Genomic DNA, 12,745 nt, shown 5'->3' with positions numbered 1-12,745 from the left:
AGTTACTAAATATCATGTTTTAAAGGAATATAGACTATTTTCAAATCAAAGACAATCAAAAAGTAATTTCTACCGCACAGAGGTATTTTGGTCATTTTACCCAAAAATTTCGAAACTTACTAAAAATATAATATATAAATGAAAAATATACATTTCATATCTAAAAATAAATTTAGGTATCTAAATCATCCATTTAAAGTGAAATTATAGCTAATCAAACTAAACAAAAATATTGAATTAAATATTCCATTTTCATATAAAATAATATTTATAAAATTCTACATAAACAGTTACTAAAAGGTAATAACAAAATAAATTCATATATATAATAGCACATTACGCCAAGGTATACAAAAATATTCTACAATGACATGTGAGTCCCAAAATAACAAAAATAAACACGACTGTAAACCTACGATTTCTAAGGGTGCGAATCCAAAAGCAAACCCTCGACAAAATCGGCGGTGTATAGACTGCCCTGAGCTTGAAACGGGTGAAAGAAGGGTGGTGAGTTTTTATAAACCCAATGAGTAAGCAAAGATCATCTATAACATCTAAAGCCAAGTAAATGGAGACAATTAAAACATCTCTTCATAATATGATTCATAACATTAATACTCATTTCAACCCATATAAAACAGTTACATTTCATAAAAAAATCAACAAGCCTTATGACTCTCTTAAAAATTTGGCTCGTGCCAAAACTTATACTCGGTAACACCTTGCACTGGGCATCCAACCGAGTTCATCAAGGTTGTTAAAATAACATATACACATAAAACATGTTTTTACGTTTAAAAACATATTTGTTCCTTGGTGTTGGTTGAGTTTCACACTCACATGGTGGTTCGGCATGAAGTGAACTCTAAACTACCTTAGGAGATACCTTCCGTGCCTTTCATACTAAGATAAAATATGACGGGGTTTACCGTGCCCCTCTAATAGGTCGGTTCATTGAAACCCGCCCACTACAGTAAGCTAATCAATTACCCCACCAAATCAATAAAAATTTCGGCAGTATGACATGGCTAATATGATATTACCCAGCCTGTCAAGGTAAAACAAAATAGTTTATATATTCCACACAAACACAAATCCAGCCATTCATGCCGTCACATTGTCATAAGCCATCAATTCAAACCATATGTCAATTTCAAATCCCATTATGCCGATACATTTATTACAAAGCAGGGTCGGCATAACTAACAATAGTCAAAATATATACATAACACAAGTATATAGTCTCCACTTACTCAATTTCCAAAAACTAGGATTCAATTTCAAACCAAATTATGAATCTCATTTCATTTAACCAACAGTTCAGTTATAAAACATAATAGTTTACAATTTAAGTTCATTATTCTTTAAAATCATAAAAATGAGTATAAACTACTTTAGATAGTTAAGATGATAGTCTGATTACTCACAATAACGAGAGTACTCCTACTCCTGGTCTTCGGGTACGATATCTTTACCCTTACTAGAGGGCTCACCACCTATACCTAATACACAACAAGTAATTCAATACATTTGTACCAAACTGTTATAAAACTATTCTAGGCTCTATATGAATGCATAAAATTGAATGAGAAATGTTCGAATAATCACTTAAAAATGGTGTTCTACATAGGTTCAATTGTTATTGGACTGAAATGGTATTTGACCTAACTGGCACTATACACTGTTTAATTGGCCAAAACATCCGATTCAACTCCAAATAGATTCATTGCACTTTTGGTACTCCAAATACACCCAAAGTACCTCAATGAACTTGATTGTGACTTAAATGATCACATCCGAAACTCATTCCGATCCCGAAGTAACGTGCTAATTAGTGTCAACACAGTTCAATAAGTCCATATATATCATTAGAAATCAAATCCAAGTCCATTTACCATGATTTTCTCGGTGTTGTTCAAGTCGTTGACTAAAGGCACTATACTTTTCGATAACCATTGTCAATATTCAACACCATAAATCATCAAATACTAGCTAAATAATATGAAATATAACAAAATTCATCATCAATATTTCCCTTATTAAATTCAGCCAATGAGGGTTTAGTGAAGGACATGTGGTTTTTTTGCCTGTTTTTCATATCGAATATCACAAAACAACTAAAAACACCTAGATAGCATGAAATCTAACAAAAACCATCATCAAAACTCCCCCCCTTGATTCGACCAACATTACTTCCTTCATGAAAGTTTGGGTTTCAACCATAGAAAATAAAAAAGAAAGCATGCGAGAGGTGAATCTTAAGCTAAAATCGTGAAATTTTACCTCAGATCGCTTCATTTTTCGGTAATCGATGAATTTCTCTTGAATTTTCTTCCTCAAGGGTTGTTTCTATTCTTTCCCCCCTTTTCTTGGGCTTGCACGACAATGAAAGAAGAATTGGGATAGGTTTATGTTGGTTTATAAAGAAAATTTATAAAAGAATTAAAGCGTGACACGTGTCAACGTGTCAATGGTTCATGGTTAAAATTAACTATTAAGCATTTTCTTACCCCCACATATAATACCTTAATTATCCAAAGTATAAAAATGATAATAGGTGAAATTCATGGGCTTGATAAGTGTCACGGTGGTGGAAAATTTCAAAAATTTCAATTACGTTCTCATGGACACGTGGAATGACCAGTTTGCCCTTATACTCGAAAAAATGTCAGAATTGAAATTTTTCACTTCTGAAATTCAAATTATGCTCAAAATAGTCAAATTTGGTCAAAAATCTCGTCCAACATTCCAATTTTTGCCTTTGGATGGCAAAATGACCATTTTGCCCCTACGTTATAAAAATTCTTGATTGTATTCCAAATTAATCCTCGAACTCTGAATCAGCATTTTAAGACATTCTAAGGTTCAATAACTCTCAAATACATCCTAAAATCTCTATTTGGACTAGTTCGAGGTTTTAATCGACTTAATTATACCACTAGGTACGATACCGATTTTTAACGATTTTTCGAGGCATCCAAGTATGCAGATATGCTATCAAGTACATGAATGACATGGCAAGTATATATAATAGAGCTGGGCTTGACAAGGGTGACTCAAGATGAAATGTTATGAGATGCCTTTACCTATCCGCGGTAGACAATAAGTGCCGATGAATGCACGATAGGTTGATCACTTATCTGCAAAAACGGAGATAAGGGGGTGAGTCTCACAGACTCAGTGATTATTGGCTCCGTGAGCAGGGCGTAGATGGGAAACAAGCTTAGAGTAGATAATTTGAAGGCTAAAATCAGAGTATAAAATGATAACCTTATAAAACCAAATAACAAGTAAGGTATTTATGCCTTGTAAAAATAATGCCGTAAAATCATAGTGCAATACTTCCCTTGGCAAACAATGGTGAAAAGAAAGCGTAGTAAAATAAATTTTCAATCATCGAAATCATCTATTTCGTTCAAAAATACAATAGCCGTATAAAAGCACGCATGCTCCCAAAGTGTGTGGCATGTAAAAATAATCGTGTACATCCACATATATCTACTCATGATCAACATATAAAGCACTGAAAGCTTTCAATTAAATAGAGGAGCTGAGGATAAACAATATCTTTCCACCATGTGAAAGAGTACGAGTTTAAAAACTCTCAAGGCTCTCAAGTAGGTAATCATAGATAATCAATCCGTAGACCCTCTTCCACATAATAACAATCCAAGAGGCCCCCTTCCATCGGATTCCCACAGCCATGGTAGTCTCGACGTTTTTGGCCGACATCAGAGAAATCATTTGGTCTCAACCACGTATATCAACTCGTGGCCTTGCCACGAATAACAACCCGTGGCTTTGCCATGTATAATCACAGACCATGGCCTAGCCACATCTAATAGCTCGTCAGTGACCCAAAGATTTTCTAACTAGAGCTCACTTGTGCACAAAGGGTCACACTATCCTCGATGTGACATTCAGCCTACTCTCGATGCTCTCAGTTTGTCAAAATAGTTTTCCAAACCAAATCAAGGTTTTCGGGAGTTTTTCCTTAAATCTGCTAAAAACAAGGTTCGGTAACCTTTCAAAATTGCTTTTCACATTAAAATGCATGGTGTAAACATTTGCATAAAGTTCAAATTAAAATCGGCTCTCAAGAAATCAAGCTTAAATCATTTATGAAGTGAAATCATCTATGCACATTTCACAAAGATTCAAGGCACGATTTTGATGCAAAACATTGCAAAAGGGCTTGTTTCTCGGTTTCTAAAGCACTTTACATATAGGTATATATATATAGTCTACACAAACAACTTCCAAATCGATTTGCATCCATAATTTCCTATGGTTTCTACCAGCTCATACTTTCCACAAAAATAGTGTATAAATTGTTCCAAATCATGTATTCAAATCACTTATCATTTTCTAGCAACTCATGCTTTCCATAAAGGCATTGAACAAATCATTGACAAGCTACTATACATATAACATTATATAGTATGGAATCTTTTGAAATAGACACCCCCTACTCACCTTACAATGGCGGGATATTACTTCGCCACTTATCCGGTTACGTTTCAAATTAAATTAGCTTACCAGTCACCCTTTTCCTCCTCTAATTAATCACCACGATAATCCTTTTTCACTTGCACACTTCCTAGCAATAAACCAAGCTTAATATACTTAGTAGTTATCATTCCAATTCAGTCACATTTGCTGCACTATATACCAAATTCTTAGTTCCTTTCATTTTCAAGAACAATTTACATTTCAAATAATTATTTTTCACTATACTCGACCGGGCACATTATTTCCAATTTTATGCACATACACAATTATATATGGGCAGCATCTTAACCAAGAATCCTTAATTAATATCCACATTGTTCATCTTTATTCTTATAAATACTCTACAAGAATCCTTAACATTTCTAACTAGCTCATGCATTTTTAGATCTTTTCAACAATCATTATTCCTCACAATGTGTCTTTCAAGATTTCAATCAACACATCAATAGCCATTTTCTCAAAATCTTTCAACTAAGCTTAAAGTATTATTCATTTTTACCTTTGAGGTTGCTTGAGTCGCACATGCACTTCAATATTCTTCCAAGTTCCAATCACCAAGTTGCCAACATTATGCACAATTATTTTCTTAATAATTTTACCAACTGTAGGCCTTAAAACACAATACCATGCTTACCTTTTCTCTTTCACTTTGAATCCATCATGCATCCAAGAGTTTGATGGCTTGCATGTCACTAAATCCTCTCCAATCAAGCTTTTCTTTGCTGCCACAATACATTTCTTATGGTTACCAACCTATTTTCAAAGAATATTCAAGCTAAAACCATATCCTTACCTTATTTCTCTTGTATCTTGAAACCAAGCTTTACACCTCCATCAACACTCCAGGGTTTGTCTCTTGAATTTTGAAGACTCTTTGGGTGGTAAAATATCAAAACTCTACAAGATAAAGGAAGGAAATGTCATGGTTTCTTTAGATCTTTTCCCAAAACTGAGCCCTCTTTTGATTTCTCCTTTCCACTCTTTTTTTTCTCTTTTAGGTGAAATTAGCAAGAACTAAGTTCTTTCTCTTCTTCTCTCTCAAAGGCACAGTTTTGCCTAAGTTCCCAAGCCATTTTTCTTTTCTTTTTCCTTTGATTATTTATTTGGCCACCCTCTTGGACCAATCACAATACATGCACACATTCACCTTTTATTTTCATTTGGCCATTTTGCCAACCAATAGGTTTTCATCCACCAATTTCCTTTCTCTCACATTGGTTAGAAATCCTCCTTCCATATCCATTCTTTGATTTATTTCCACTTAATCCCACCTTATTTGTACCCAATGATCATTCATGCAACTTTCCCACCTTAATTTCCATTTGGCCTCTTCTTTGGCCAATGACATTACATGCAACTATATTTTCTCTTTTTTTAGTCTAATTGTCAACAAATGTCCATCATGCATAAATCTTCCATGCATTTTTAACTTAAAAATCCACATATATGTGTTATTTTATTCATTTTGTCTTATGCCTTTTTGTTTGTCACATAGTGGGGGTCCCACATGTTCCCCACCGTAAGTACATCCTTGCATGCATATCTTTGCATGTAATAGTATTTATTACATGCATATTCCATCCTCCCACATAATCTAATTTTCTTTGGTTAGATAATTTCCATTTAACTTTAAATGTTGAAATTGCACATAAGTCATCAAATTTCTCTTTATTTACCTTTTAACCCTTCAAACTTTTCATACTTTACAATTAGATCCTTCAAACATTTCTTTAATTCCAATTTCTTTCTATTTTTCTTCCTTTACACTTGTACATATAAAATATCAAATTCATACTTCACCAAAGTGTTACCATAATATTTAAATATATACTTACCTTCTCTTGCTTTATTTAATAAAGGCACGTGAGCCCCATTTACGTCGTTTTTTTCAAAATTCTTTCTTACTTCTTCTCCCCCACTTAGATTAGACATATAGTCCTCCTTCATGACTAATTTCAAAAACAAATAAAATATTAATATTTTAATATTATTTTATTCCAAAATTCTCCATTTGTCTCCTTGGGTCCAAAGTGTTTCACTTTGTCCTGGTTCACTTCCAAATCGCCTTTTAACTCGCTAATTCATCCTTGATAAAATATTATTATTTTATTATTATTTCCTCGTGTATAAAATATTCTTTTCACCCGTCACCACTCTTTGGCACTTAAATTAGCATCAATTGACCTTTCGTCTTGTCGATAAAGTCATATTGACTTCTATACGAGGGTACGGGGTGTTATAGGTATCTTGTAATTCTTTCCTCCATGTCACTCCGGTGCTAGCGGTCTTTATGTTGATGATGTGTTTTGTTTAGTTATGTCTACTGAAATTTACACGAAATGTAATCTAAGTACTAAGTTTATAATTTTGATGGAAGGTATGGACAAAAATGTTTTTATGTTTCTTGTTATTATAAAATGTATTTGTTCAAGTAAGAGTGTTTATTATTTAAAATTTAATGATGGGATAATTGATGATCAATAAGAAAAATTTAATTAAGGCTGGCTTGGGACTTGGCGAGCTTACTTGTAAGACTCAAGAGCTAGTAGCGATCATGGGTTTCATCGTTATAGGTAAGGAAATTGTACATTGACAAAATCACAATGCTACTCAAAAAAGGATTGGTAGCGAGTAGGACTCCATAGTTTCTTAATCCTGCATCAAAAACCAACAAAAAGAACATCTCAAAAGGGGTGTCCCTTTCTTATATTTATGATGTTGACTTTGAAACATAAAATTTTCAACTTTTGATGAACTTGATTTAAGGGCGCTTAGAGATGGGCAGGTGGAAAAAACATGTTTCTTACTTGTTTTCAAACAAAGTCTATTGATAATTACCAGGGATGGATTTAGGATTTTGCATGACGAGTGGCTAAATGCTAATCATACAAGATTATGGATCGAGTCAATGATTTGATTCAGATAAAAAATTAATATTTTTGAAATAAAATTGAATTATAACATAAAATTTCATTAACAATTTAAATATCAGTTTTTAGATTCACAAATAGAAATAGACATAAAGTAAAAAAAAATTAACATTAGATTTTCACATTAGGCATCATAAGTTATTAAGCAATGCGAATTTTACATAGGGCCATAGCAAATTATATACACAAATGCAAAACATTCTAGTAAAGTTATGCCAAGAGCTTAGACTCATATCAACCCAATTATCCAAATAAATACATACTAAAGCCAAATTCTCCAAATTGTGATCAATAATGAATAATGCATATATAGTTGAAGAAACTCTCTCTAGCAATGATAATAGAACTTAGCTTCGAGATTATGGTGTGGAATTTTTGATCAATCAACTTCACCTATAAGAGAATAAAAGTATACCCCATTAAATTAACAATACATAATAATAATTGAACTACATTATGCTTTATTAATTCAAATATTACTAATATAAATCAAATGCAAAAACTAAAATTGAATTGGCATTTGGGAGTTAAAGAAACATTGATAGATTAATACTAAATGCTAGGGATTTCAAATTTGTTTGAGTTAAAGAGTTTAGTATAGTTATTTAGTTTGTAGAGAAAACAATTATTTGATTCATTCACGAAAAAAGAGAATAAGAGAAAGAGTTTTTCTAATTTGATGAATGATGAGCCTCCAAATATTTATAGAGGAAAAAAAAAGGTTTGTTTGATTGTAACATGAAGTGCATAGGGAAAAAAGGAAAAAAAATCCTGAAATTTGAGCTTAAGAAAGATAAAACCTTGGCGAGCAAAAAAAGGAAGGGAAAAAACCACTAGAATTTGGACTTAGGAAGGATCGAATCTTGGCTAGTGCAAAAAAAGAAGGGAAACAAGAGGAAAATATTCAGAAATTTGGGTTCAAGAAGGATCGAATCTAGGCCAGGGAAAAAAAGAAGGGAAAAAAGGGAAAACAATTAATGGTTTTGTTGATCAATTTACCACTATTTCAGAAGAAGCTGTCCAATTAAATTAAGAGTGACAAAAATATATATCTCAAATTATATATATATATATATATATATATATATATATAATTAAATTAATAGANTATATATATATATATATATATATATATATAGTACTAAATTTAAAAATTGAGGGCTCCACCACTCGTAATTATCTTATCTCCAAATTCAATTAATAGCAAGGACAATGAGACCAACGTAAGTGATGTGAAATGTACCACCCAACACTTTTTCTCACTCATGTGTGAACCTAATATTATCAACTACAACAAGCAAGCCCACTAACTTAACGGGAATAAACTCTAAATTACATTAGAAATCCAATCTACAAGCAATGCTAGATAGAGTCTAACTTAAATAAAGGGACATCAATCGGCAACTTATAAATACAACTAATAAGCATTTGGATCACACAAAACTCTGTCTAAAAGCTAGAACACAAAGCTGTAAGCCGTATTACACCATTTCAATACCACCCATCTCCTAAGGAAAATGTCTTCCCAAGTTTATTCAACTCCTGCTTCAAGTCATGATACAATGTCCAACAACGAAAATCGGCATTTGGCCAATTTCCGTCCTAACATTTGGGGGGAACTTTTCCTCTCTTGTCCTTCCGAAGTGGTATGTATGAAAACCTTTATCAGGTGGTGAATTCACCCTTGTGTGTGTTTTGGTTTTGAGATCAGATTAATGTTAACTGACTTTTAATTTGTCATATCATCTTTATTTTGTTGGCAAACGTTTTAGGTTTCTTTGTGATTTCTACTGCTTCCCAACGTTAGCGGGAATTAATAGATCACATGATAAGGATAATACTTCTAACTAAAATGATATTTTGCATTTATATCTGACTGATTGTTATTGTTAAAGGGTTTGGAACAATGATGTTAATCTTATCAACAATAGTTTTAACAGTTTTGTGACTACAATATGACAATATGATTAGAATATGAATGCTACGACTCAACTACGATTTGAAGAATTGAAGCAAGAAGTGAGGAGCATGTTGGCCACACCCATGGATAAGCCTTCCCAAAAATTGTACTTAATTGATGCAGTCCAGCGCTTAGGTGTGGCTTACCATTTTGAGAAAGAGATTGAAGATTCCTTAGAAAATATATATCCCAATTGCAATGTTGAGAGAGATGATGATCTCTGCAGTACATCAGTTCGATTTCGATTGCTTAGAGAGCACGGGTTTAATGTTCATTGCGGTATGCCTTAATTCGTTACAAGCCAAATCAATCTTCAATACATCAATTTCTCTGAAACAAAAACCTCTATTATATGTATTAGGGGCTTCTGGGTTTCTTCCTTCACTAATTCTTTTTCAAATGCCTCTGGTGATTGAGCAGAATCGTTCAACAAGTTCAAAGATGAGAAAGGAAATTTCAAGGCATCCTTAATTAGTGATGTGAGAGGCTTGCTAGAATTGTATGAAGCTGCACACCTGCGAGTGCATGGAGAACAGATACTCGAAGAAGCTCTTGCTTTCACCTCCTCTCACCTAAAGTCGGCAGAAACTATGGTAGAGTATCCTCTCTCGACACAAATTAATAATGCGCTGAAGAGGCCCCTGCGCAAGAGCTTGCCAAGACTGGTTGCCAGGAACTACATTTCCATATACGAAAGATATGTTACTCAAGAAGATACTTTATTGGAATTTGCAAAGTTAGACTTCAAGTTGTTACAGCATTTGCACAAGAAGGAGATAAAAGAGGTGTACAGGTAATTGCTCGTGCCATATTTTTAGCAATAAAGCTAGCAAATCCTACACAAGCCTGAAGACCTGTCCCAAAAAATAAATAATGAATTAGAGATAATATGAATTTGAAAAATTTAAACTTGGAAAACATGTTTAAATGTTTACATTTCACATTAAAATGACTTGAAATTGGCTCGAACCTGAGAAGACTCAAATCTAAAATAACTTAAATCCAAAGACACCCAAACTCAAAAAGTCCTGAACCCAAAATCTATTTGACCCGAACCCATCATTTGCCACCTCTATTTACCAATTACTGATTTTATTCTATAATTGTGCTAACTACCTTATTTCAGGTGGTGGAAAGGCTTAGATGTTGCAAAGAATTTTCCTTTTATACGAGATAGATTGGTCGAATGTTACTTGTGGATGTTGGGAGTGTACTTTGAACCCCACTATTCCCTTGCTAGAACGTTCCTGACCAAAGTAAGCGCGCTGACATCGATTTTGGATGATATATATGATGCATATGGCACGCGTGAAGAACTTAAAATCTTTACAAATGCAATTCAGAGGTTAATTATTTCCAGGAATCACCTTTACTTCAAAATTTGGAAGTAAAATTTGACTAATTATAGACGTAACCATTTGATATGAATGACTTGCAGGTGGGATATCAGCTGCATAAATCAACTTCCACACTACATGAAAGTGTGCTATACTGAACTTTTAAGTGTTTATAAAGAAATGGAAGAATTGATGGCCGAGCAAGGGAAATCATACCGTGTCCAACTTGCCAAAGAAGCGGTATGTTGTTACAAAACCCTCTATCATCTATATTTTTCTGCAATCAATGACTAAATTAGTAGTGTTTGCTGATTTTTGTTAGTTTTTTGCTCCCTATAGATGAAACAACAAGTTCAAGCCTTCTATGCTGAGGCCAAATGGCTCCATGAAAATTACACGCCAAAGCTGGAAGAGTATATGTCTATTGCATCAGTAACCTGTGCTTATCATATGCTTACAATTACATCTTTTGTTGGCATGGAAGATACCATAACAAAAGAGACCTTTATTTGGGCATATAATTACCCGAAGATTCTTAGAGCTTCAACAATAATTTCTAGGCTGATGAACGATATTGCCAGTCACAAGGTATTATTATTTGCTTCTCTATAAACGAGTTAAAACTAATTAGCTGTAAGTTTGTTGCAAATCTTTTTTTTCATTGTCAAAATCTTTGATAAAGAGCTCTAATTGCTATGGGAAAATTGTTTACAAAAACCAATCGAAAACATTATTAATTGTTTAATGATTTGATGTTAAAAGAGGTATTCACGTGCTGGGTTAGGCCAAACCAAACGAAGTTGATGTCTTGGAATATTCAAGTCTGATTTGTCATTAAAGTTTAAAATATTAAAAATAGATATATATTAGTATATTAATATTCTAAATTAAAACTTATTTGAAATATAATATTTATCAATATAATAATATCATCAAGTCTAACCAAATTCGAGTCCAAAAAATCATATCTAGAGTCAGCCTGAATCGAGTTACATCCGTAGGCTTGACAGGTAGCTCAGCTCATGGACTGCCATATTCGTGAAGAGGAAAACTTTCTCAGTATTGTGGCAAAAAATATATTTATGAATTGTGAGCTTATATGATGTTTGTACAAAATTATCGTTGTTGTAATGTCTATTTGTAAATCCTGTGAATACAGTTTGAGCAAGAGAGAGGGCATGTTGCCTCAGCCGTCGAGTGCTACATGAAACAATACGGCGTATCAGAGCAAGAGGCATACAATGAGTTTGACAAGCAAATTAAGAATGCTTGGAAGGATATAAACCAAGAGTTCTTGAAGCCAACAGTAGTTCCAAAGCCAGCTCTTAATCGAATTCTCAACCTCACACGGGTAATTGATCTCCTTTACAAGGACGAAGATGCGTATACAAATGCTGGGGAAGCAGCAAAAACTAGCATCACATCCTTGTTGATTGATCAGGTCCCAATTTGAATGAAAAACAGAATCAGAGTTGCATGAAATAAATCTAGTGACTGTCACTTAAATTTAAAAAATAAAGATTGCCAATGTTCGTTTTACTTCTTAGGCTTTAGCCAAGTTCAAGTGAAAATTCCGTAGTCTTGTAATTAGTTTTCGTTTGTGTGTGTTGTATTGTTATTTGATTTTTGGTTCATTTGTAACTTCCATGCTTTGATAATTCTTAATCTATCTTTCCACAACTCAGTGTTTGGTTTCATTATGGAAAATGTTACTGTTGCGGTTGAATCGTTGAAAAGCATGAAAAGAAAGGTAGAAAAGACAAAAGCTTGTAGATAGATGCACCTTTCAAATCTAATTGTTTATCATTTTGAAGGCGATGGTTAATAAGTCAGAAAAGATCGTCTCAATATGAAATGGAATATATAGTTTCCCTCGTGTAATTAAGTAGGCGCATGGATAATTCCAACTTTTAAATTGAATTTCAAGATGGAAGATATCAATTGCATTGCAAAGATGAGATTACGCGAAATAATGTCCGTAAGGTCGAAATAATGTTGTTTTTGGT

At 33.3% G+C, this 12,745-nt stretch overlaps 1 protein-coding gene across 2 annotated transcripts; it reads left to right on the top strand.

The window, feature by feature from the left end:
* Nucleotides 8,783-12,436, top strand: LOC18598566 ((+)-delta-cadinene synthase isozyme A). 2 transcript variants are annotated; one of them, XM_018120654.1, is made up of 7 exons: nucleotides 8,783-9,088; nucleotides 9,414-9,681; nucleotides 9,823-10,195; nucleotides 10,529-10,762; nucleotides 10,841-10,979; nucleotides 11,079-11,327; nucleotides 11,899-12,436. In XM_018120654.1, the coding sequence occupies exons 1-7, from the start codon at nucleotides 8,960-8,962 to the stop codon at nucleotides 12,190-12,192; spliced, it is 1,686 nt and encodes a 561-aa protein (XP_017976143.1). In that variant the 5' UTR covers nucleotides 8,783-8,959; the 3' UTR covers nucleotides 12,193-12,436. The 2 variants fall into 2 exon arrangements, with proteins under 2 accessions (XP_017976143.1, XP_017976144.1); XM_018120655.1 differs by having other exon boundaries at nucleotides 8,786-9,088; nucleotides 10,529-10,747.

Source organism: Theobroma cacao, chromosome 5, assembly GCF_000208745.1.
Source record: "Theobroma cacao cultivar B97-61/B2 chromosome 5, Criollo_cocoa_genome_V2, whole genome shotgun sequence".
NCBI lineage: Eukaryota > Viridiplantae > Streptophyta > Magnoliopsida > Malvales > Malvaceae > Theobroma > Theobroma cacao.
This window is presented reverse-complemented; position numbering and strand designations above follow the sequence as displayed.

Excerpts from the sequence above, each read along its gene's own strand:
- LOC18598566 (XM_018120654.1), top strand. The coding sequence starts at position 8,960 with ATGTCTTCCCAAGTTTATTCAACTCCTGCTTCAAGTCATGATACAATG. Across the intron at positions 9,682-9,822 it reads CGGGTTTAATGTTCATTGCG|AATCGTTCAACAAGTTCAAA; the intron begins GTATGCCTTAAT and ends GTGATTGAGCAG. Across the intron at positions 11,328-11,898 it reads ACGATATTGCCAGTCACAAG|TTTGAGCAAGAGAGAGGGCA; the intron begins GTATTATTATTT and ends CTGTGAATACAG.